The 26,240-nt window shown below is 44.5% G+C and overlaps 2 protein-coding genes across 3 annotated transcripts in view; one reads left to right on the top strand and one right to left on the bottom strand.

Annotated features, from left to right (window-relative positions):
- The window catches only part of SFXN1 (sideroflexin 1), a 29,467-nt gene extending 25,730 nt beyond the window's left edge, over positions 1-3,737 (bottom strand). The window contains exon 1 of the mRNA XM_090151109.1: positions 3,604-3,737. The gene's annotated coding sequence lies outside the window, so the exon portion shown is untranslated. The remainder of the gene's footprint in view (positions 1-3,603) is intronic.
- A 251-nt stretch (positions 3,738-3,988) lies between these two features.
- Positions 3,989-8,541, top strand: DRD1 (dopamine receptor D1). Of its 2 annotated transcripts, none has more exons than XM_090151106.1 (2): positions 3,989-4,698; positions 5,400-8,541. In XM_090151106.1, the coding sequence occupies exon 2, from the start codon at positions 5,408-5,410 to the stop codon at positions 6,761-6,763; it is 1,356 nt and encodes a 451-aa protein (XP_090007232.1). In that variant the 5' UTR covers positions 3,989-4,698; positions 5,400-5,407; the 3' UTR covers positions 6,764-8,541. The 2 variants fall into 2 exon arrangements, with proteins under 2 accessions (XP_090007232.1, XP_090007234.1); XM_090151108.1 differs by lacking the exon at positions 3,989-4,698 and adding an exon at positions 4,737-5,117.
- Positions 8,542-26,240: the final 17,699 nt, after the last annotated feature.

The raw sequence follows: 26,240 nt of genomic DNA, 5'->3' as shown, positions 1-26,240 counted from the left end.
ATATATCCATTTGTACTCTTTTTATTTATCCACTCAGAATTAATTATTTCTCAGATTAATTTCATTCTAATGAATCATTCCGTATCGCTGGCTTTATTTCATCTCTGAGGTACTAATTAATATGTCAAAGCCATCTTTGACATTAAAAGCGCTGTCATTTTTGCCGTGACTTCTCTTTTGATTCATATATTCAATTTTTCTGCCCATCCGTGGAGCGAAAGAAAAAATGCAAGCCATACACTATAAAAAATGGTGCATGTGCAAATAAAGCATACATCAGTGGAGAGGGGAAAGTCTATATTTTCGTGTTGACGTGCTGGTTTATGTGTTGTTTCATACCTCAGCAATCAGTGTGGAGGGATCCTGCTGGTGGGGTATGGGGTTGTTCAGCTCCTGCTCTGACCCCATGATGGATATTTGCCTTTCATTTCTGCCTTCCTCTTCTGTCAAAAAAGAGCTTATAAAATCTCAGGGGCTGCAGCTGAAACCAGCAGCTTTGGTTTGGGTTTTACACTAGAAATGTAAGGAAGGAATGGTGGCATGGGAAGGGGATGTATGAGCAGAGCCTGGACTGACTGCTCAGGACCCGTGGGGAATGGAACACTGTTCCTTTTCTTTTACAGATTATGGTACTCCAAAAGAAAAAAAATATCCACACAATAGTGAATATTTAGGCCTTGTTATCAGTGCTTGGGGACGAGAAATCCTTTCTCTCACTGACTCTTTATCCCTACTGATGGGTCTTCATCATACAAGAAGGAGATTGAGACCCTGATGTGTGGGTTGTTTTTTTTTTATTTTCTGCCTCTCATCTTTCCTCTGTGTTTTGTACTCACTGCTGTGCTTTGCCCATGGAATGCCCAACCATGACACTATCAATTCAGCCACGTGCTTTGCTGATCTTTTAAGAGAGTTCATACCTGCTGCTCCATTTCCAGAAGCTCTTGATTTTTCCGAGAAGGTTACATTGAGGCTAAAGTTATCTTGGCTTATTAGTATAACCAGTTATTTAGAAACTTGACAGCTCTTTCAGACATTATTTCTGCTAGCCTGCCTCAGCTGATTTGATGTTTAATACATCCCATGCATGCAGACTCAAGAAGTCAATCCTGAGAGTGACGTGAGTACAGTTTGTATCCACAGATTGTAATATTATTTTGTAAATCAAGCCGCCTTTCTCCAGCTTTTGTGTGTGTGCTGTTTGGTAGATTAAAGCACGTTTATCTCTGAACGCAAGCTTTGGATTTTGTTCAGCTCTGGCTTGGTCTTCTAGTAGCTAATTACTGTTTGGATCAAGATCATTTGGATCAAGGTGCTACTCTGTGTATTTTCAAAACTTCATGCCAACCCAATGGGTGGAGGAGCAACAGATGTTTTGTAGGGTGGTAGCAGAGACACACGAGATTTCCTTTCCTGGGTATTGCTTTCATTTCAGCATCGGTCAGCAGTGGTTGAAAAGCATTAAGCAAAATCAAGCAGCTGTTATGTGTGGGGGCATAGGGAAAATTAAACCTATTTTCTGTTTATTTCCGGGTCTCACACACCTGCACCACTGTCCCATTGCTGGCAGCTTTGGGCAAGCTCTGATCTGGACATGAGCTGATCGTTCAGTGCTATCTGAGGGCACATCAGCTAGAAAGCAACAAAAGGTAAATTCAATCCATCCTTTGCAGAAATGGCTCCCAGCGCTGTGCCAATCGGCTGCCTAATCCCACTGCTACATTTACCTGAACAATAATAAGGGTTTAATGGATCTCGCTTTTGTGCCTCACCTGGGTATGACTATTAAGTCATGAAAGTTTTAAAAGCTCACAAATTAGCTGAAGTGGCAAATGAGCACAGCAGGGTGCCCTGTTTGAAGGGGGAGGGTTTGAAACCTGCAGAGCTGTTTAAGGGGCTTTGCTGCGCTGTTATGGCCTCAGCTGAGCCAGACCTGAATTTCATCCACAAAATGATCACATGAAATTAGGGATGAGATATGAGAAAGACTGGCTGCTGGAATGAATATTGAATTAAATGAATGAAGAATGTGAGAATGTTCTCAGTGTCTTCTTATGAAGGCAATGTTCCCCTCATCCCAGGGCTTCTGCTCCAAAGCAGCAGTGTGCTGCATTTTCAGAAGATAAGTACATGCAGCAAATCTCACCTGTGCTGCGCTTTGAGGAGAAAAGGAGAAAAAAAACCCTCTAAATTATAAAAGGAAAGCTCAGAATGAGTTTAATTAGGCACCACTATTACTGAAAAACAAAGAATTCGCTTTTTGTCTTTTTCATCCTCCTTTGGGGATGAATAATGATTAAAGAACAGGATCATAAGAAGGAGGGATGAGACCTTGCTGAGAAGGAATTAAAAATGAGAGAAAGAGAGCAGGGAAGGGAAAACAAGCATCTTAGTTAGCTAGTCAGGGTTAGTTTAGCACTGTATCCACACTAACTGACATTATGAAAAATTATAGCTGGCATATAAGCAACTTCACTAATGCTGAAACCCAGGAAATGCATCCTGACAACTTAGTGAACTTATTTGCTCTTCTCGGAGGTTTTAACCCCCCCACCCCATGATGTTTATCTTCATTTTCTGATACATTTGTTTGAGGGGAGGTTATGACACAAAGGTAGCAACTTGCAAATCATTGTGTTCCTCTGCTTCGTTGGCTCTCGTGGCTCAGGTAAGACAGAAAAATCCCTTCTGTAGAATGAAAGGGTTCGAGATGTAACCGCTCTGCTTTCAGTACGTACTGTTGAACCGGAGTGATTTTTGTAAAGAAGAAAACACGATCTGAAAAGACACATTTTTGCGGGCAGAAACGAACGGATTTTCTCGTGCAGACAGAAGGGGAACTGCCCAGAGCTGACATCTGCCGTCAGGAGGTGCAGCTCCGGGGCTGTCGGCAGCTCCCAGAGCCGCGGTTCTGCTGTTCCCACTCCTGCTCTGGGACATCTGGTCAGAACCCGGCTCCTCAGGCATCGGAACGCCCTGAGAAAATCACCCTTGAGGTTTTTCCCTGCCGATATGTAGAGACAGCGATGCCCTCCGTCTGCTACAGAGATCCAGGTTTGAAGTTTGCTCGTGGATTTTCTCTGAACCTCTTCAGCGGTGATCTCAAGGACCCGTTTCCCGGAGCCGCTTCCTGCGGTTCCTCCCGGTCCTCTCCCCGCCGAACCGGCCAAGCTGTCCGGGGGAAGCGGCGGGGCGGGACACCCGGAGCATCCCTGCCCCGCGCCCCTGGGGCTGCCGTGCGCTCCGCTCCGGCGGGGGGGCGCGGGGCCGCGGCCGCCCAGGAGAGGGAGCCCGGTGGCCGCGGCTGCGCCGGGAGCCGCGGGGGCGCGGGGCGGCGGGGAGGTGGCGCGGAGCGGAGCGAGGGGCAGCGGAACGGAGCGCTGCCCCGGCTGCCGACCGCCGTCACCCCGCTCCGACCCGAGCATCCCGCTCCGGTGAGTACCCTGCTTTGCCGGGTGCCGAGCGTGCCCCGGGCAATCCGTGCTCCCCGGGCTATCGGTGCTCCCCGGGGTTTCGGTGCTCGCCGGGGGTGCCTCGGCCTGCAGCCCGCCGCCTGCACCGCTGCGAGCATCGCCCAGCCATAAGTTGGGTGCCGGTACTTACTTTACGCGTCAATGAATGGGACTCGGCTGGCTCGCAGCGCCGAGGCATCGCGCAGCGTCCCGCAGCTCGGCGGGGCAAAGTGATCCCGCGTGCGCTCAACTCCCGCAGCCCGGCTTTACTCCTGCTTATTCCCCGAGAAAGCGGAAAAATCGGGGAGAAGCGGCCCAGGGGAAGTTGCGTCCGACCGACGATGTGAAAGCAGGAGAAGGGGGGCTGCTCTGTGCCCTCTGCGTGCCTTCACCCTGTCCTTCTCTTATCTTAATCCTTCAGGAAGGAGACGCCGGACGGACAGAGCTCTCTCAGGGGCGATGCTGCCGAGCCCTGCCCCCGGCAGGAGGAAGTCTGTGCCGCCGGGGCCGCCCTCCCGGGCGAACGGAGGAAAAGCCCCCGGCACCGGAGATGCGTGGCCCGGGAGAGCGTGAAGAGCTGCTCCGCCTGCGCTGTTATTAAAGGGAAAAGCATGCTAGAGACGGCTGCTCCGACGGCCGGAGCGCAGCCCCTCTGAGGAGGAGGTGAGAATATCCCGTGCTGTCATGGAGAGCTATAACCTGGCAGAGAAGCACTAAAGCCACTCGTCCCTGCTGGAAGAGGAACCACTCTTGGCACCACCGCCTTCGTGCAGAGGGGAGCTCACTCAGGTCCTTCCTCCTTCTCTCTCCCTCCTTTCACCCTTCAGAGAACGACAGAAGAAAGAAACAACTGCGACTTGGCTCTTGCTGGTGCTGGGAATACCGTGCCTTTTGCCTGGGATGATTCCCTCTGACGGGATGTACAAAGCGCCACCGGGACCGAGCCAGCCAACAAAGTTTGCAGAGCAGTCTATGGGGTCTATGGGATGGAGGTAGCCGGGCACACGCTGACGGGGTCCGTCACACACTGCCCACCAACGCTGCCCCACTGCTCGCTGCAGGACTAACTCCTGGGGACTAAACTTTGGCAGCTCCTGCATTGCCGATTGACGCTTTCAGGGAACAACACATGCCTGCACCTGATGCAATGTTGGGTTTGTTTGTAAGATTTGCTATGCAATTCCAAACCTAAATGAGGAGAAGAGGCGGCCCTGCGTCCCAGAGCAAATAGAAGCGAAGCTAAAAGGTAGGAGCAGAATTTCTCATTTCAATAAAACTAAATAACCTGAGCTACTTCTTACTGAAAACCTTTAAAACACACCTGCTGTATGCTTATTTCCTTTGTCTCTGGAAGTGTAAAACTTGAAACAAAGTGAAGAATTGCTCGCTGATGCTGCCCAGAAGCAAGGAACTGGTGGATTTTGTAACAGGAGTGTGCTGAGGAGGAAGGATGGGGTGTTTGATCAGTGGGACATTTAGGGAACCAAAGCAGAGGAAAAGCACCTCATACAGCACGCATCAGTAAATATGAAGGGCTAGTGCAATGGACACTGGAAACACTCGATCAATAGTCTATTTAAGTGGGAATATATGCAAGCATGAAAAAGTGATTGCTTTCCTGTCTGTGGGGTATATTCGCAGAGGACAGCAGCAGAACATTTGCAGGTGAGCTGTCTGAATTAGGCTGCTTCATGCTGAGGTGGTGCAGTGTGTTCTTGAAGGGATTGCTTAAAAACCCCTCTGTGGAGGTGACTGTATCTGTGCATTTTCAGTTCCTGCTCATAGAGCTTTCAATGTCGTTCAGGGAGATTCAGAGTGGATGAAGTCCATCTGGGCTTGAGGGGACCGTAACCAAGAGCCTTTGGTCTGTTCGGACGTCTCATGTCTGCTATCTGTAAGGAAAGGAGCTGATGTCGTCATGAAAATCATGATGTGATTTTCCCTCAGGAGAAACTATGACTTGGAACGACACCACTATGGATGGGGAAGGGTTGCTTGTGGAAAGGGACTCTTCCTTTCGGATCCTCACGGGCTGCTTCCTCTCGCTGCTGATCCTCTCCACACTGCTGGGAAACACGCTGGTCTGCGCAGCTGTCATTAGGTTTCGCCACCTCAGGTCCAAAGTGACCAACTTCTTTGTCATCTCCTTGGCCGTGTCAGACCTCTTGGTGGCGGTTTTGGTCATGCCTTGGAAAGCCGTGTCTGAGATCGCTGGCTTCTGGCCTTTTGGTTCATTTTGCAACATCTGGGTGGCCTTTGATATTATGTGCTCAACAGCCTCCATCTTAAATCTCTGTGTCATTAGTGTGGACAGATACTGGGCCATCTCCAGCCCGTTCAGGTATGAGAGGAAAATGACCCCCAAGGCAGCCTTCATCATGATCAGTGTGGCGTGGACTTTGTCGGTGTTGATTTCCTTCATCCCCGTGCAGCTGAACTGGCACAAGGCTACAACCACGAGCTTTTTGGACCTGAATGCCAGTTTACAAGGTATAAGCATGGACAACTGTGATTCTAGCCTAAACAGGATGTATGCCATCTCCTCTTCTCTAATTAGCTTCTATATACCTGTGGCCATCATGATAGTAACCTACACAAGGATATACCGGATTGCTCAGAAGCAAATACGACGAATTTCAGCTTTGGAGAGAGCAGCAGTGCATGCCAAGAACTGCCAGAACACAAGTGGCAACAGAAGCAGCATGGACTGTCAGCAACCTGAGAGCAACTTCAAAATGTCCTTCAAGAGGGAAACAAAGGTTCTAAAGACTTTGTCAGTGATCATGGGGGTGTTTGTGTGCTGCTGGTTGCCATTTTTCGTGTTGAACTGCATGATTCCCTTCTGCGAGCCCACCCAACCATCCAAGGGAGCAGAAGCTTTCTGCATTAACTCCACCACCTTTAATGTTTTTATTTGGTTTGGATGGGCTAATTCTTCCCTAAACCCCATCATTTATGCCTTCAATGCTGATTTCCGCAAGGCATTTTCCACCCTGCTAGGATGCTACAGGCTCTGCCCGATGTCCGGCAATGCTATAGAGACTGTTAGCATTAACAACAATGGAGCAGTTGTTTTTTCAAGCCAACATGAGCCCAAAGGGTCCAGCCCCAAAGAGTCGAATCTAGTTTATCTGATCCCACATGCAATCATCTGTCCGGAAGAAGAACCTCTAAAAAAGGAAGAGGAAGGTGAACTATCTAAGACCTTGGACAAAATGTCTCCAGCATTGTCGGGTATTTTGGATTATGAAGCTGACGTTTCTTTGGAAAAGATCAACCCCATTACACAAAATGGGCAGCATAAAACCTGAACAGTAAGGTGTACCCAGCAAAACATAATAGTGTACAATGTGATAATCTTTAAAAAAAAAAAGATATAATTTTTGTTATGAAATAAGCTCTAGGAAGAAGTACACATTTACGTAAAGCCCTGAATGAATTTTCCTGGCATTAAATTTAATATTTAAAACACTAAACAGCAAAAAGGTACTGAAAATTGGTTAAAAAGTGGATATTAAACTGTGCTGTTCATACTGAGGAATATACACAAGTTTGGATACAGTGCAGTGATAAAATACTGCTTCTCCTCTGCACCCAGAGAGGCCAATTTCTTGCTTGAAGTGAGGCAAAAGATAAATGTTAAGTATTTAAAGATTCATGTTTACTAGAATATAAAGGATTGCTGTGTCTTGTGATAGTGGGTGTTAACAGGTCCTAATTAAAGGCTGAGGGATTGTAAAGGGAGGTAGAGGCCTTCTTAAAATTATTTCTGAAAAAAATAATTGAGCCTTATAACAAGAATGGTTATTTTTAAAGCTTTGGGAGTTAACATGTTGATACTGGTTTTATTTATTTATTGTTTTAAATTGATATTTTTCATATGTTATTACAGATCTAGCTTTATTTATGTTATTTAAGATGTCTAAATGATGGGATATTTTTGGAGTGTCATTACTGCATTGTGGCCAGACAACCAGTCAGCACTTTATGAAAGCCCCGATGGCCTCGAGAGCTGTGAGGGATGGAAGAAGGCTGAGAAGCTCAGCGAGAGACCAAGGAATCAACAGAACTGATGTGGAGTGGAGCTCGTTTCCTTATGGGCTTTGGTTTTTAAGTGGGATTTCTTTCAAAAGATAGGATCGGTGTTGACTGAGTTGTGAATTCTCTTCCCTTTTACAAATAACAAGAAATTGCTGCTATTTATTTTTTAAAAAGTTTCATGTTACAAAGACTTTGCTAGAATGTCAAGTTTGTGGATCTGTACAGACCTTAAATACGACTCCAACCTTAAGGAGAATCCAATTTGAGAAGAAAAGCTACTTAGGTAACAATTCGTAGTATAATAACATTTTGTATTTATGTAAGATAAACAGCTTTCTCAGACTTTTCTTATTCCAAGTCTTGGATATCTTTTCCGAACAAACACGATTGGTTTTATGGTAGTAAACATGCCAAATCTCGTTACCATCTGTATTATTTCTTGCAGCACCACTGGGATCATGCTGTCTGTCTGCTCTCAGTCTGAGTTCAAGTGGGCACGCAGTGCTTTGCTTTGGAGGCCAGGAGGACGTTACATTTTAGTAATTTCACATCAGTAGTCCCTTCAAATAAGGAATAGTGCCTCATTACTGATTTGAATTAAGACTTTTCTAACTATGGATGGAACTGCAGCCCCCACCTCAAAAATGCCCCGTGAGCTCCAAAACAAAGATGCCAGTGTTTAATTCAAAAACTGCCGTGGTCCTTCCCTGCTGCTTTCCCTCTGTAATGCCCAAAGTGAGCAGTGAACATTAGCGACAGGAACACTGGGAGTCAACATTCAGCAGCACTCCAAGACAGAGCTTCTGAATGGGCACAGATACCCTTTGGAGAAACTTTTCATAGTATATCAAAAAAAACAAAACCAAAACAAAAATGTTGTCAGGAAAAGAGAACTGAGAGGAAAAAAAAATCTCAAAGTCTAATGAACTATATACATCCTGCATCAGGTCTGTGTATTTATGTATCGTGAATGTTTTCATAACTTTATTGCCTGTAAGCTGCTTTCATACATATAATAAAATTATTTTGTGAAGAGAGGGTCAAATAAAGCAATCTACATGGCATTTGTTAAATACATGCAGTTGTATGGATCATGTTAAAGGCGGGGATGGTTTCTGCTTTTGTTTGCCCTCATTTGGGATCACACCAGGGAGGCAGATGGGAATTCCTATTAGAAGCAGGAGAAAGTCCTCAGTGCTGTGGGCTCTCAGTCCTTCTCTCAGCTGGGGTCTGAAACAACCACGTCCTGCTGGAATGTGACCAGGTGAAATGTGCAATGGTAGATTTATTGGTGACTCTTACTTTGGTCAATTTGCCTTGGTTTAATAGACTGGGGGACTTTGTTTATAAGGCACTCTTATTGTTGCTTTTTGAATTATTTTTTCTTTCTGAGCCACTTGATCGAATCCCACCACCAGTACTGTTTTGGATCAAAATGAGTTGTTTTAGGAGTGATAGCAGAGTGGGGCTCAGCCAAAGGACAGAAGCATCAATTTGTTAACAGCAGCCTGGCACTTTGCTTTTAGCTTTGTCAGCAGGTTCATTTTGACATGAAGAAAAAAAAACCAAACCTACAGAAAAAACCTGTGGTCGCTTCTGCATTACCAACATGATGCAGCTGGGATTGGAGTGGGTGCAGGGGCTGCAGTCATGCCCCTCCCTGGTGCAGAAACATGATTTAAGAAGAGCATGTAAAGCAAGATGCTGGCTTCATTCTAGCTGGTTCAGAGCTGATATATGCTCTGTGGTGTGAGCAGTGGCCATCCCAGCACCTCCCCACCTGTGGCTGGAGCAGAGGGACAGATCTGTGGGGAACATTCTTGTTCCCCTCAGTACTAAGGGCCAGGCAGGATGGACTCTTCTGCATTGGTTTATTGCCATCTGTCCCTCTATTTGAACAATATTTGCTTCCAACTCCTTTCTCCTGCATATATTTTACAGTACTAATAATACTTTGGATTTTCATTTATCATCATACCCCCCTTTTCTTGCTCCTTTTCAGGTCCCTTTACCTGTCACCTCCTTTCCTCCCACTCCTACCAGAGCCCTCCTGCTGCCCTCCCTTGGCTCTGTAATACTTTGCTGGGAGAAAGTCCATCCCCACACCCTCCTCCAGGACTCCCCTTGCTGCACCCAGCGGTGCCTCCTACCTGCTGTGGAGCCAGAGATCAGGGCCAGGACCAGCAAGAAGGACCAACCTGCTGCCACCCTATTTATGTGTGCCCTAACCCTCATTAACTGCCCCACAGCTGTAACCTGCTGCTTGGAACCGGTGTAACCTTCCCTTCTGCACCACTTCCTCGTGACTGAAGGTATTTTTCTGTCTGTAGATGGAAGAGGTTAATGATTAACCCCATGGCCTTGATGAAGGAGCTGTTAGCAGTGAGCGAGCCAGAATCACTACATTAAATCTGAATACATTTCTCCCATTCCTTGGCAAGTGTGTTATGCTAATTTGGGTCTCTGACTTCACAAACTGTACAAAAGATAGGAGATGGGAGAGTAAATGCCTTTGCTGATGAACAGCTTTAATAACATAGTTACTGGGAGACGGTCCTGGATTATTTCAAATGAATAATTTTCAGAAGCACCCAAATCTGATTGCAATCTCAAACAACTGCTTTGAATAGCATCTCGACAGGCAGCTCTTTCCAGTAATACTTTGGTTTTTAGCATAATGACAGTACAACATGTTCTCAGTGATGTCACTTATGTGGCCACACAGCAACTGTAACTTGAAGAATAAGAACAGTGCCATTCCATAACTGTTCTATTCCAACACGATCCCATAACTCTTAAAAGATGAACATTGTGTGGGGTGTCCCAGGTTTCCATCAGATTTCTTGTGTCTGTCAAGTCAGCAATTTCCCTTTAAACTCACTGGATTAAAAGAGATCTCACCCCACATGAATGAAATCGCTTCTGGGTTTTGAAATTGCTCAGTGAAAGGTGTTCTAAATTAAAGGTGTTCAAAATTAATTTATTGCACTGGGCTGGATGGGCCTTGGGCAGCCTGATCTGGTGGGGGGCAACCAGCCCAGGGCTGTGGTTGGGGCTGGGGGGCTGTAAGGTCTCCTCCAACACAAAGCTTTCTGTGATTCTATGATTTTGCTCATGTTAAAAGTTCTCCGCAATAAGAGGACAAATTCTGCTGAGAAAAATGTCATGCAAAAACTTTCAGCCCTATTTCTTTCTTGCTTGAGGGGATGTAACGTAGCAAAAGGCGGCCTGTGAAGCACGTAGCAGTGGTAAAAGCACCTCCCTGCAAACAGCGGGATGCAGACGCAGATGTGCTCCCCAAAACCTTGAAATTTCAGTGATTTAAATCTGGGTTTTTCACTGACCTGAGTTCAGAAGAGTAGTTTTCTGTATCCAGGCTGCAGCGCTTTTCTCCCTGCCTGCTGGGGCCTCCTGCTGCTTTTCAGCAAATTCCTTCTTCCTCCTTCCACAGCACTCTATACAAGTTCTGTCTGTTCTGCCTCATTTTCCCTTCCAGATCAGGATAAACTGTAGGGATGTGGTTTGATCTGAAAAAACAAACACTTTTCACCCCCCCAGCAGCTCCATTCCTTGTCTCCACCCCACCTGTCCTGGTGCACTCACGCTTCAGCAAATAGAACACAAACAGTAGTTATCAACCTTGGCATCTGGGGGGGGGAGAAATGCCATTGGGACAGGATTCCCACCCTCCCGCAGGGTGTAGCCCAGGACAGGAGTGGTATAGGGGTGGGCAAGGGGCCCTGCGGAGCCCCATTGCTGCTGCTTTGCAGCGGGACAATAAGGGAAACACTCCGCATGCCACAGGCAGCAATCAATGGTGCGTTCAATATTTCAGTCACTTTCTTTTGCAAAATGACTGGTGATTCCTTCCCACCCCCATTGGCTGGCTGTGCTCAGAATTAGACACAGGAAGAGATCACCAGTGAAACCCTGGGGGCTGGCAGCAGCAGAGGGCTGGGTTGGGTTGGGATGGCTGAGGAGAAGTTTTTCTGTTCCCCCATCTGAAAGGGTTTCTGTCATTCTGGAGAAGCTATTTCTGGGCTCTGAGGTGAGGGTTTCCTTTTTTTGGGCCTCATTTCTTGCAAAGGGCTCCCTTAGTTTGAGCCTGACGTGCTTTCCCTCCTCAGCTGGCAGTAACTGAGCTGGATGGGGCTCTGAGTACCTGATCGAGCTGTAGATGTCCCTGTTCATTGCAGGTGAGTTGCATCAGATAACTGTTAAAGGTCCTTTCAGCTCAAACTATTCTATGATTCTGTGATAAATTTGGCATCTTCTTGCTGTGCTGCTTCTTCAAATAGATGCTTAGCTGGATCCATAACTCCAGTACACTAAGCAGACTAATTGTTTCAGCAGCTAAGCTAATCAAAATGACCCTTACACCTTTACTCCTTAAGGAAAGTAAGAGAATGATTTGTGATACTGCAGAGCAGTTTCTCAGTGTTGAAGTTATCTGAGGTTGGTATGAGCCACGCCTGCTGTCTGCAGCAATGCACGGTTCCACTGTTGTCATGGCTTGTGTATGCAGTGCATGGAAATGCTGTGCAGGAAAAAGAAACGAGTGAATGGGTCTCATGATGTACGATCTGCTCAGGATAGACCTGAATATTCACAGTGCTAAGGCAAATGTAAATGCCAGGTTTCTTCCTGGCGTTGTCTCCCTGGATAAGAGGAGCTATAGCAGGAGCTGATGCTGGAATATCACTGCAAACTCTGATTTTATTCCTTCTGCAGCCAAAATGAGGCCATGGAGGCTGCCAAGAGGCATACTTTTTGGGTTTGACACACAGAGATTGCATTTTTAATGCTGTAAGTGCTGTTCCTTACCATTGGACTCCCATGTGATAGATAACTGCAGTCAGAGCCTTGCAGTAAAACATTTGCTTTCAAGGAGGACGGAATAAAATATAACAGTATTTTTTGTTAGAACAGAAAAATATTCCTTTTAATTGGCCAGTCTCTGACTTCTCTCAGATCTGAGCTGACAAGCACTAATTATGTAATTAAGTACAGAACTGGAGAATAATTTTCTAATCTAAACCAGTGTTTACCACTGCAGGACAAGTTGTGTGTTGAGACACGGACGGGAGCGTTCAGGTGGAGCTAAAGACAATTTGGCAGAAATGAAGATCAGCTTTTCCTCTCATCCTGACCATCCCGTGGACTGCTCTGATTGTAGAAGAGAGCTGTGACTGTGATTAACTGTGCAGGCTTTGTGAATTTGAGTTTTGAGCTGGGTAGAATAGACTTAATACAGTAAACTACCCCCAAAATTCCACCGCCATGGGAATCACAGAGTGAGGAGAACCATATTTGAATCTTGGATGTATGGGATTCTTTGCAGTCATCCTATGAAGACTAAGATAATAATTGCAATAATTTGAGAAAGAAAAGATTAAAGGTGATATTCCTGCATAAATATCCACTGTGCTCCGGATGGGAGAGCAATTCTTCCCTTCTTACCCTACAGAATAAATCTTTCTGGGGCATGGCCTGTGTCCAGCTCTCATGCAGAGGGATTAGGGAGCATGAAACCATTACACTTGGCTTTGCGTCTTCATTTGAAATGGGACCTGGGACCAGAGGTGTTGAGGGGCTTGCATGAGCAAGGGGAGCAGCAATGTGGCTGGGACACTAGGTCCTGTCTTGCTGCTATCCCTGGCTTCCAGGGATTGTCACTGCTGGTGACAATGAGTTAAAATCCAGGTAATAATGTGCTCAGCTGTGTTGTTGTACCCCTTGCTTTCCATTGCCATGTGAGGTAGTGAGTGCTTGCAGAATACTGGACAACTGATCCTTTTCAGGAGTAACACAACCAAGTGTTTTCAGGAGATAAATACAGAGGTATGAATCCTCTTGAACCACGAGGAGTTTTTGTTCCAGATCTTGAATTCTAGTTTAACACTTCTTTCCATATGGGGGCATGGTTACATATCTGCATTCATCTGAGACACGAAGCCTTGTCATGGAGCAATTGTACACATTAAGTGCTTGAAATTCTGCCATTGAGCAAAAGGCATGGGCTGCTTCCCCATTTCCTGCTTACAGAAGTGTTCCCTCCTGTGGGGATGCATTAGCAGGAAAGAGGCTGTGCACAGAGAAAAGAAAATTTGGAGTCGCTCAGGGACAAATGTTGATCTATTACAGCTGAATAAATCCACAGTAATATAATTTATTCCCTGGGATATGCATTAGATTTATCCTGGCGTATATGAGATCACGAACTTCTGCATGCATGGTTCCCCAGCTGATATTAGCACAATGCGATTCTGATGAAATTCCAGACTACCTTAAACTTGATGTTTCCCTTAGAAAACCTTTTTTTTTCCCCCCCCCCCCCTTTTTTTTTTTTTCAGTTGCTTATCTCTTTGGCTAACCTCAACCATTTTGATAGAGGTTTTTCTATGCTGAAAACGTGCCTCAGGCAAATCTACAAACTTTTAAAGTGTCAGTCAGAACAGTGAAATCAGCTCAGTGTGAGACAACACGAGAAACAGAAAGTTGCTTTTCCCACATGAAAATTTATGGCTTTTTTAGGGAGAGACTCCAAAGTTGCTGTGCTTTGGAGCAGTGCTGGCTGGATCCTTGCTGCCACTGGTTGTGGTAAGGAATCCTTGTGAGGAGCTTGTAAGAAGCACAGAGATATGGCCACAAAACCTAACCTGCTGAATACCCAAGTCCTCAGCACTCCACAGCCTGCCAGGGTTGGATGTTACCAGTGTGTTTTGTCCACCCATCTTCTCCCATCCTGCTTGGCTCCAAGCATGCTCTCCTGGCCTACCACTGACAACCACAGCCACCAGCTCCTCTCTGCCTGGGCTAATGGCTAATGGGGTCTGCTTATTTATCCCTGGATCGTATCATAGAATATCTGAGAATATCTCCTTGCTGTGCAATGAGAATATTTCTATGAGTGAGAATATGCAAAGTTCCAGCCTGCTCATGCATGGAGCAGTAGGATATGTTTGTTTATGCATAGATGTCACACAATCATAGAATGGCTTGGGTTGGAAGGGATCTCAAAGGTCACCTTATTCCAAGCTCTGTGCCATGGGCAGAGTTGCCAACAACTAAATCACACACCAGATCAGGCTGCCCAGAGCTCCATCCAGCCTGTCCTCAAATGTCACCAGAGATGGGGCATCCGTGTCCTTTTCTTCATCAAAAGAAGCATTTCCCATCAGGTGTGTGAAGGACCAAATTCCATCCCCACCTGTGGGCAGCCAAGTGAGGCTGCAACAGCTGCAGGAGGTCTTGGTGATGAGAAGCTTGGGGGAAGGAGGGAGGTGTTCACTTCTTCCTGCTCCCAGCTCAGAAGATACAGCCCTGGGTTGTTGGCCCCTCACTGTCCTGCTGTGTTGGCCCAGTGGGGTTACGGGCACTGGAGGCAGCCAGCAGGCACCAGATGGTGAGCGTGGTACCTCACAGGGGAGTCAAATCACAATTAAAAAAAGCTTCATCAGTGATTTGGAGGGTAATAAGATAATGTTTCTGTAACACGAAAGAGCTGGGATCATAAAAGCAATCACTTTTGGATAAGTCCTTCAGCCATTTAACCTTCTTAGCATCTGAGAAATCCCCGGTAATGGACTCACGCTGGGCAGTGCCTCCAGCCCACGGAGCAGACATGGTTATGGCACTGTGTCAGCCCTCCCTGCACTGCAGCCAGTTAACCACCGTTTTCTCTGTTAGATAATAACAAAGCTGATGTGCGTTTATTGTGTTCAGACAGATTGCTCTGTAAACGAGAGGAAATAATTTCAGTTTAATGTCAGGCTCCAGTGAAGGAAGAAATGAACATGGAAAGCAAGTGCCCCCTTGAAGTGTTTGTTCCAAAAGCAAAATTTATTGCTGCATGCGGCATGTTTGCTTTTCACCCATGTTTTTGCACAGTCACATCAATTGACTACACATCAATTGTCATGGCTCCACTGGTTTTATAGCACTGCACTTACAACCAGTGCCTGGTGTTGGAACAATCATTGGGAATTAATGATATTTAAATACGTGTGTGAGCATGAAGAACCTGCAAAACAGAACTTTTTGCTGGAGCCCATTAATACCAGCTTGCTACCTCATTTCTTTCACTTTTCTCCTATTTTTCTAAAGGAGGGAAGATCTGCGGAGAGCTGCTCCATTGCCAAGCCACCCCCACAGGCAGCGTTATCTTCCCTTCCATATTGTGCTCCCCATCATCTGACTTTTTTCTCTCTTATCCCTGCAGCAGCTCTGTACAGCATGTGGGTGCGAATGAAGAGAAGGTGCCAGCTTGGCTCAGGGCTCTGCTATCTGCGTGCAGTTCCCTTTCTCCCCAGCTTCTCTTTTGCCTCTGCTCTGCTTGGAGATGCTCAGAGAAAACATCAGGGAGAGCATAGCAAATGCCAGTGGTCTCTTTCAATGGGACCTTTCCAATGGGACCACAAAGGGCTGTGCTTGTTCCCATTTACCACAAAGAGTTTGTATGGCACGGCTGTGTAGACAGTGTAACATGCATCATCACTTTGTGCTATGGCAAGCCCAAATTCCTTAAGCTTTCCCAACCAGGTTTTACATGCATCTTTCGCTTTTGTTTTAATTATTTTTCACTTTCCAAACAGCAATGTCTGTAACTCTTCAGTATCTTTTTGACAGCAAAAAAACCCAACCCATATTCTCTCCCAGTCAGCTGCTCATTGTTTGTTTGTTTCCTTAAGAAATGGCTGTTTTCAGATTTGAAATATAAATCTTAGCATATGTAGACTATGGTAAACATCTAAAGAAAAAGGCAAGCAGCTTGTGGTTGAGAGCAAGCCATAAAACAAATTCCCTATCTGGCATCCCGTTGTCTGCAACACGCTGCTGCCCTTCAGGCGGGCTGTGATCCATCCTGGGGGTTGCATGCTGGGATAACACAGGGAATATTTCATTCTGAATGGTCTAACATCTCTGATCAGAGGCGTATTTAGCACTGTCTGCTCAGGTGGGACCGCAAGGTGATTTGTTTCCACCATACTCTCTTCTCAAGGCTTTCCTTCATGCTGACAGCCGGTGAGGCAGGCATGTCTGATGGATGGCTGTCTTCAGATAGGACCAAGAGCCTTAAGAAGCTGAACAGGATGGCTGCTGAAAAGTGTACTCCAAAAAAAAGTAGCAATTTGTCTCCTGAAAAACCTGATATTTGCAGTGATGTCTGCTTAGTCCTGGAAGGCATAGTATGAGAGAGGAGAGGCTGAATGGTGCATAATAAATATCCTCTCATGTATGTAGATGTGTGATGGGACTCACTGTGTGCTTAAGACATGGAGAACGGCAACCTGCAGGGAAGGCATTCAGAAAGAAGTGGACTGAGACAAAAAATTAACTCTGTTTTCAAAAATAGGTCACGGACAGTGCATCTTTACTGTATCATGGAGAGAAATTAAGAAGCAGCCCAAAGTCAAAGGAGAACAAGACTGTAACGTGTGACTCACAGGAACTCAAACACATGCCTGAGAGGTAGAAAGTGAGCTCAGCTACTCAATCATCCTCTCCAGGCAGGAATGAGTCAGGCAAGCCGACATTTGATGATGCTCATTCCAGGCAGGAACAGGGAGGTTGGCAATGGGAGCAATGCGGGCAGTGTATGAGTTCTGCTGGTTTGTGGAGTACCAGACCCAGTGCAGGGAAGTGCTGGTGGGTGGCTGAGGTCAGAGCAGTGGCTGTTCCAGCCGCATGGTGCTGCTGTTACAAGGGCTGGGACAGAACCCTCATCCATCCATAGAACTGGTCGTTCTGGCCCTTATACTGCACAGTTTGCCCCGTCCTGCAAAAATAAAAACCATTCCTCTGTTGTCCTGTTGCTTGAGCCATGCTTGCTCCACTGCAGACCTTCAGGCACAGGCTTTAGGGTTGATTTACCTCTCCACTGCCTGCAGGGGAGACTTACAACAGGAGATCAGCTCTGCCACCGAGCATCCAGCCCAGCCCCATGGCAGTCCCACAGGGAGGCTGGATTGCTGCAGATCAGAGCTGCACACCCTGCCCTGTGCTGCACAAAGGATGTTGGGGGTGGATTTGCTATTCAAATGCAGTAACTATTATACACGTTGTTGATGAAGGACTTTAACAGGGGAGGCTACTTGGGAAAATGAAAGGTTAGAGACCCACACAAACACATGGAGCAGGTTGGCTTGTCCCCGTGCTTGCTTTGAGCAGGATTTGGGGGAGGTTTGTGCATGGAGTGAGCCAACTCTTCCTCTGGCTCCATGCTGGGCATCCCTGCATAGCATGGGTGCGCAGGGTGCACCAGGGTGCACCAGGACTGGGTGCTCTGGGCTGAGGGCATCAAAACTGCATATTCCTGGGAAGATTGAGGTGAAAGAGAAGCCCATGCTCCAGTCTCCCATCTGCTCCGGAGGCTCAGTGCTCATACCCCAGGCCCTGCTCCCACCCACCTGCAGCACAGGGACAGGAAGCATCACCTCGAGGTGGGCATCTTGCTTTTCCCCATCTCCAGGAACATGAGGTCGAAGCAGGATCACAGTCACGCTAATGCTGGACCACAGAGACCACTTGTTAATATGAAGTGAATTCTTTCAGTCTGAGTCCTTTCAAAAAATTTTCCCACTATCAAAACCCTTTTACAGCAAAAACTCCCCCCCCCCCTTCTTTTTTTCTCTCTCTTTTTAAGTGATTCAAAGAGAAGATGCTCTATTACATAACTCCTGCTATTTTTTTGAAATATTAAAAGCCACCAGTGAGAGAGATGCTGCTGAGTTGGTGCTGGTACAGGTGGCTGTGAATCAGGTGGTGCAGTTTGTACCCTGGGCGAGGAGGTGAGCATCCACATGTGGGCTATGGTGGGGAAAAGATGCTCTCTGCCCCAAGTGCTGTAGGAGCTGAGGCATTTTCTGCTCCTTTCACATCTGTCCCTTCCTTCTGCCAAGGTGTCCTCTGTTAGGGATGTGTTATATGCAACTGGACAGGCAAAGGGCAGCAGCAATCAGTGTTTTTCCTCTTCTATATGGAAAGTGTGCATGTGAGGCATCATCTTCTATGTACCCTGCCCATGCTTTGGGAAATTTTTATGTGATTTCAGGCTCTGAGTTTGGATGAAGAAATTCACCTCCCACAGGAATTGTAAAGATAAATCATTTGGCTCTAAAAGCGTGAATTCTTATTTTGTGTGAATATTCCCCTGTAATAGAAGAGAGAATGATAAAACATTTTTGCCTTAAAACATGGAGCTCTTTCACAAAAAGAGAAAAAGAGCATTAATTCATTCGAAAGCCTTGGGACTATTTTTTTAAGCATCTCTTGGAATGCAAGTGGAATGTATACAACAAAATACCTGAGATGGGAGTGGTTTTGAATGAATGCCCCCAAAAACTCAGAGTAGGGCTGCTTTGGTGACATTTTCACCTGGAAGGTGCTATTTCCCAAGCAATGTTTTCACAGAATGTTTTCTAACCTGCTTATGTGTGAGAGTAGCTATATGCCCAGAGTGAAAATTCAAAGCTGTAGCAAGCAAAACTACAGCCTCCATGGCTTTAAATATATATCTAAAAATAAAGGAAAAGAGTCCAAACTGGGAAAAAATAGAAAGAAAATTTTGCATTCCAGTTTATCAGTCAGATGAAGGAGGGGCTGCACAATTTGCAGAGGCTTTCAGCTTTCATAACCCCAAGCTCAGTTCTCCCTCATTCCATTCCTCCTCTGCTGCACACACAGCTCCCCTCCCCTCTGCCTCCCCCACTTCCAATGCCTGTATTTTCCTTTACCACAAGGGAGCTCTACTGCTGTGCTCTGTGTGCTCAGGGGACACTTTGTCATGGATTTCACTGGGAATCCTCACTGTGAGATGGAGCTGCCACAGAGCATTGCTCCCTTTCTGGGGCTTGAACAGCCACAGAACCCCAGCACCTGGTGTCAACCTCACTCCTTGGGCACACATCCCTGACCTCTGCCACGCACAGACATCTTCCATTCCATGAAAGCCCAGGCTGTGTGACAGTCATGTTAACAAACCCACACCGTAACTGGAGCAGCGCATTTGTTCGACTGCTGGGTTCAGTCAGGACACAGAACTGCCTGCATCCCTATTGCTTCTCAGTTCTGTCACCAACACTTTCAGAGCTGATTAAAGCCTTTGTTGAAGCAAACTCAGCTAAGACAAAAAGCAGGATTTTTAGTGGCCTTGATCATTAAAATTCAGGTAAAATGCAGCTTGTTTAGGGCTATTCATTTCTAAAAAGTGAATCAGTTGCAGTGATTCATGAGTGTATTATTTGTGGCTTGGTCTGATTTATCTAAATGACTATACATTCAAAACATGTATATTTTTTCTCAGAGCTCTAAATGTCTTGAGGACAAATTTCATATTAATGTCCCTATTTATTGTCCTTTCCAGCACCATTTTCTAAGAAACTCTCTGAAGACTGATCCTTTTATCCTGCCCCTTCTGGGCTGAAGTAATGCTTTTTACAGTGTACATCATTCAGTGCAAACCTGCTTGGGGCAAGAAGGGAGAAATTATCCCGTATCTATTTAATTTGAAGGAGAATCTGAGGCAGAAGGCGTTTAACTGCTCATACTGAAATTCAGATGGGAGATGCACTCTTTAGTAACTGTTGGATCTTTACTAAGCAGTGAGGGCTATATCTTTGCTGTACTGTTCATGCAATGAAACCTAACACAACCTAACATAATGATCAACAGCATGGCTGCAACTGATTCAAACAATGACCGAGTAGTGAACATTTTACAGTTCCTAAACTGCAGCTACATAATTTTCTTTAAACTTATTTAAACATGAGAGTTCTGCCAAGATCTTGCTTAAGGTGCACTGATAGAATGAGATCAGTACCTGTTGGTACGCATGCATGGATGTGTGGGTTTGTAATCTAATATTCAAGTTTGCCAATAGCCAGTGATGGCAATGATGTAGCTGAAGTGACATTGTAGGAATGAATCCTCCAATCTAGCAAATACAAATTAAAGCTTGACTGCATCCTAGCAACATTCATGAAGTTGCTTTGATGTGTATATTAGTTTTTCCACTAAAAAATGACATGTATTCCTTTGCCTGCAGTTCTCTAACTCTTGCTGTGAAGTCTTTCAAGATGCCATATTTTAGAATTTTCTCCTGGTAAGACACTTTGCAAATGAAAACATGAATTACTATGCCAACAAACTTCTTGAGATGGGCAGTCTGGAGGAAAATAGCAGACCCATAACAGAAGAGCCATCATGAAGAAAGATGCCAACCTATGAACATTTCATGTCTGCTGTGTGTTCAGATGTATTTTTCCCCAGCAGTAGAATTGAGACAGAACTATCAGATTGCCAGTAAGGCCTTCTCAATACATCTTTGCCACACAAAACAACCCCTATATTAAGAAGTGATCTTGCTCATGTCCACTTATCTCACCTTGTATCAATGGCTGTGGTGCTGCCCGTAATGTAAGGTAGCGTAACTGCTGTCAGCAGTTCTGCTGATAACCACAGTGCCCTGCATGGAGCAATGCTGTCAGATTTCAGTATTGCAACACAGATTGATTTTGTACATTTTCTTTTCAAGGTGAAGTTCTGCCAAAAATATCTCAAGAATTGAATGTTTCTTCCATAGAAGAGCTGGCTGGTTGGGATCAGGTATTTCCCGGAGCTTCCCTGCATTCATTGCTGGAGGGATGCTGCCCTTGACCTTACAGACTACAGCTGCCCCAACTGTGTGCTTGTGAGTGGATCTGGATTATGGTAGACCATGGCTGTGGCTATAAGACCTGCTCAGCTCTTGCCCAGATACTCAGGGGTTTTGCATCCTCGATCCTACTATTTGTCCCTCACAGAACAGCTCTCCCTGTCCCCTCCCTGGTCCCCTGTCCCCTGAACCAAGCCCTCAGACCTGGGGGAAAAAGTGAGGAATGGTAATAACTGTTTTCCAAATGCATAGTTCCTCTTAAGTACAGCTCTTTTGTCAGCACATATGGCTGGAAGAGATAGCTACAGAAATCAGTGAGAAAGCACAGGTTAGGAATGTGTTAGTCCTGAAATGTGTTAGCCAGTTTATAGCCAGGAAGAAGAAAATCTCCAGCTCTTGTCTCATTAACTGTGCTCTCTTGGCAAGAAAAAAATGCAATTCAGAAATTCCATTTTTAAAAGCTGGCCCTGGGGAAAGAGAAAAGACAGAGAGACTCAGAAGCATGCAACTACCAAGCTGGGGAAAATGTGGTTTTCTCTGCTTTGGGAAACGTAACACCTTATCCAAAGCATTTGGGTGTTCCTACCTCATCTCATCCCTTGTTCCTCTCCCTCCCTGGGGTTTGCCATTGGTTGCCTCAAGCACCATCTTCCAGCAGAACTGAATGTTTCAGGCAATGCTACCAAAAAAATCCCCACCACCAAAAGCCCAAATGAAGGGCTTATCAACATGGTTTGCCCTAAGGAGAGAATTCTTGACCCGCAGAAAAGGTGTGAGGTGCTGAAGGCCAGCTGGAAGAGATGCAGAGATGGGAAGTCATGGGAACTTGGAGAGCAGAGTGAGCCTTACAAATCTGCCTCATTCCTGACGTGACTGCTGTGGGAGGAGGGTTGGCTGCATGGGATTAAACATCCAGGGAAGGGAAAGGGAAAAGAAATTTACTTCAGATGTAAGTTCACTTGTGTGAAAAGAAAGAGAAAAAAGAATGTAAGATAAATACTGGCACCATCACTGTCAGAAGTGTTTTTCTTTTTTTCCCCAAAGCCGCCATGAATCCATTCTGAGCCTATTTTGCATTCATTTTTGAAATATCTGCATTCAAAAACTGTGCTTCATCTCAATTCTGTCAACTTGTCTATTATGTGCAAATCATTTGCATGCTGAAGTGCTAACATAAAATAACTTTGTTTCATCATAGTTGTAACTCTTTTTTTTTATTATTTTAAATTTTCTTGGGAATTTATAAATTTCTGTTTGGATTCTTTATTTTGGAAAAAAGGAACGTGATGGAAAGACATAAAACAATGCCTGATTGGTGAGAGAAGTTGATGAGAAACTATTCTGTGTGTCATGGCACGTGAGGAAAGGGTCTCTGGGAGGTGGGAAGCTGCTGGAATAATTCCCAGGGAATAATTTCACAAAACTTGCACTGCAGTAATAGCCACTGAAAATGAGAATTTACACAAGAATTTCAAAATTTGACGCTTGTAGGAATATCAAGAATATTTCATTTCCATCATTGATCACCATCAGAATTTTGGAAAAACGGTCTGACTTTGTGCATTTCATTGCTTATGAGAACCATCAAACACTAAAGCACTGTCTTAGTCATAAGCTGACATCAAAACCAGATAGATGCTCTCTGAAGCCATTTAAATTGCTGAATAATGGACATTTCAGCAGATGAATGGTTTCATTTCTGTCCTTTACTTACACATCTGGATGTGTGAGTAAAAAGACTGAGGTGGAATCATTGTGGAGAAGCATTAGAACTCTTCCTGCTGCTTTTGTGGTACTGCTATCTTAGAGAACACAGGTCTTCTGTCTTATTCTGAAACAGGAAAAAAAAAAGAAAACATTTGCAATATCCCCAGAGATCACTTGTCACTTTAAATTCTCACATGATTCTTTTCTGCTGTCAATCTACTTATAGCTATCCCTGAGGAAGAATTAAGGGCTGAAACTCCAATAGCTCCTCAAATAATACTGAAACAAGCCTTAAATAACATGGGGACAGAAAAGGAACAAGGGCAAACCACCCTGCTACTACAGAGCTGGTGAAAACTCAAAATATCCTAAAAACATGAAATGCTAAAAATTTGAGTTGTTTTTGCTCTAATTTGGTAAGAAAACCATTTTTTAGGGAAAAATAAAGCTGAAATATGGAAAGCATCTTCTGCAAAAATCTTTTATCCAAAAATAGTGTTTCAAATCTGATTAGAGTAGTTTGCATTCTCTGTTTTTCATATTGGTCTCATTATATTTTTACCACTAAGTCAATAACCGAGTATGACATGGAATATTTTGAAGGCACCTTAAGGATCCGGCATGAAATAGAAAGTCAAATAGTCCACAATGCTCAGAGGATCATAGAATCACAGAACGGCTTGGGTTGGAAGATCAATTACAGATCAAAGATCATTCTCTCCTGCTGCAGGCAGGGTTGCCAAGCACCAGATCATGTACCACCTCTGGTTGCATAGGGCCCCATCCAACATGGCCTTGAACAACTCCTTTTCAGAAGAGATGATGGTAGCTTGGTGCTTTGATCACCTGCTTCCTGGATACCTACTGGAGGCATGTTTTTATACTTTCAAATAATTTGAAAATCACTATTTCAAACAACAAATAAGCATAAATAAAATACAGTAAGCAATCTTTGTGCACTTATACTTGGGGGTGATGGTCCTCACCTCCTGTTACCGCACATTTAAATCTCCTGCTTGACCATGATGAAAACCTGAGCTTTGAAAACTGTCAGCTTCTGGAAGAACTTGTAATGTGTGACTTAGAAAAACTCTATGTAGTAAAACACCCCAACCTGCTCTTACTGTAATCAGCTGAAGCAGAAAGAACTGCGGGAGCAGTGCTCTGACCTTGATTTTGAGAGTGGACCCTTTGTTACCCTACCAGCACTGACTCTTGTTAGAAACCTTACATCTCATTAAACTAGCAGAAAACTTGTCATGAAAATGGGAGTGTCGTAAATGCACTTTTTTGTAGCTCAAACTTGATTCTCACTTGTTACAAACATGCTTACAACTTTTTATACTTAATGTAAATGAAAATGAAACCATCTGTTGAATGGCTTCCCACTACAGAACAACAGATGCATAAAACATGTGCTATAAATGGTACTGGTGGCTTTGAACCTACTGTGGGAGTCCCAGATTGTTTTCAATCTTCTCCCACAGTGACTGATTACCCTCTGGATATTACTCAAGTGCCATGTTCCACTTTTTAGCTAGCATGAGGCAAAACTGAGAAAACTGATAAACATTATAAGGATGTAATGCACAGAGTTCAGCATCTCCTGGACTTCCCCTCTAATACAGCCCATGGAACCATATGCAGTGGTTCCTGATAAATGATTTTTCAGCTCAAAGAGTTCGATAATTCACTTTTGGAAATGTGAAATGTAACCCATAACATGGCAGGGTTATTTTGACAGCTCTCCTTGCCCATTTCCTTCGCACAAAACAATAATAGATAGGATGGAGAACAGTCAGCCTCTGGTGTATCTCAGTGGAGTCTTAGTTCTCTCATTATCACACACAATTGGCTCTTGAACAAATTTAGTTTAATGACATTTTGTGTTGGGATAGACAAGTATTCCTCAAGAGCTCCATTGCAGGATTTCTTCCAACAAAAATCACTCCACCAATCTCATCATCCTTCTTTGTTCCTCACTGAAAGTACTGTTTGCTGTAGTACATTTCACTAGTTGCAGATGTGCAGAAATTCATATACTATTTCTCATAAAGGAACTCCTAGGGCCTTTTAAATATGTGAATACAAGTAACCAAGTTCTTTGAAAATGATTTTTGGTCTGCTGAGGCTCATAAAAATCACTGAATATTTATAACAACCAGCACAACAAAAGGAAAGAAGAAAGGTGTCAAGTATAAACTAGAAAAACTGCTTTAAGAGGATCATCTCTTTGGGAACGATTTTGAATGTAGTTGTCAAAGGAACATGAAGGAATTAGGTGCTCAAATTTCATTAAACTTCATAAGGATGTTGTCATCCCCTTGGTCTTTTAAGTAGATCCAAACGATGATCTGAATATACTTACAGGAAAAGCTCTTTTAGAAATTAATAAATTTTTGTATCTTTAAAAAATATAAGATCATTTGATCTCCTCCTCATTGGAAAGATTAATTGTGGTTTTAATTTTTAGATGAAGAGCTTCATAAATCATAGTTGGGCTATGATAGTTGGCCATGATACCTCCTTTCCTGCCTGCAAATTGCATTGAGGAATAATTCATAGGATTTTTACATTTATCCAGTATCTGAAGCCCAGCTGAAATGCTGAGGAAGAGTGCAGAGGCTGTGGCACATCCAGGGTCCAGGATGAGTTTAAGATTCTTGGCTTTTAAGCAGGGGAATGACCATGTGGGAGACCAGATGGCAAATAAGTAAGTTTAGCCTGGAGGATAACCAATGGATCAGGTGAAAGGCAATTGTGGGTCTCACTGCTGTAATCATTTGGGATAAATCACAGCCTAAAAAGACCACAGCAGTACAAAATCAGGTTTTGTACAGGAGCATGACCGGCAGGCTGTTTGCTTCTGACCCTGAATTCTCCAAGAGAAGTGAACTGTTTTTTGGCTGGAGCTCGTCACCGCGCCGGGCCATCAGCCTGGCTAAATTAATTAATGAGTTACATTCAAAATCTGATTTTAGTGGAAGAAAAAACACAGGGGAAAAAAAACGTTTGGATCAAAAAATTACATTGGATTAAAGCCTTAAACAATGCATTGATTTTTTTAATTTCATTTGGGAATGATTCCATCCTTAAAAGTGTATTTAGTTTAATACCAATGTAGTGCTGTTTAACAGAAAAGAGAAGCCATGCTTTTCAGCAGGAAAACTTTAGAAGATTTTTTTTTTCACTTTTGGCATTTCTATCTGAGGTATTTTTAGCCAAACCGGGTCAATGACTTTTGCTGACGTATCTGTGAATGGTTTCAGCTGATGTAGATGATGGGTTCTTTTCTTTGACTTGATGTAGTGCTGAGTAGCAAAACTTGCACAAGGTGGTCTTCATCTGATGAGTTAAGAAATTAGGCATTAGTTCATTAGTTTTGC

Source organism: Phasianus colchicus, chromosome 15 (genome assembly GCF_987193195.1).
Source record: "Phasianus colchicus chromosome 15, bPhaCol1.hap1.1, whole genome shotgun sequence".
In the NCBI taxonomy this organism is placed as follows: domain Eukaryota; kingdom Metazoa; phylum Chordata; class Aves; order Galliformes; family Phasianidae; genus Phasianus; species Phasianus colchicus.
This window is presented reverse-complemented; position numbering and strand designations above follow the sequence as displayed.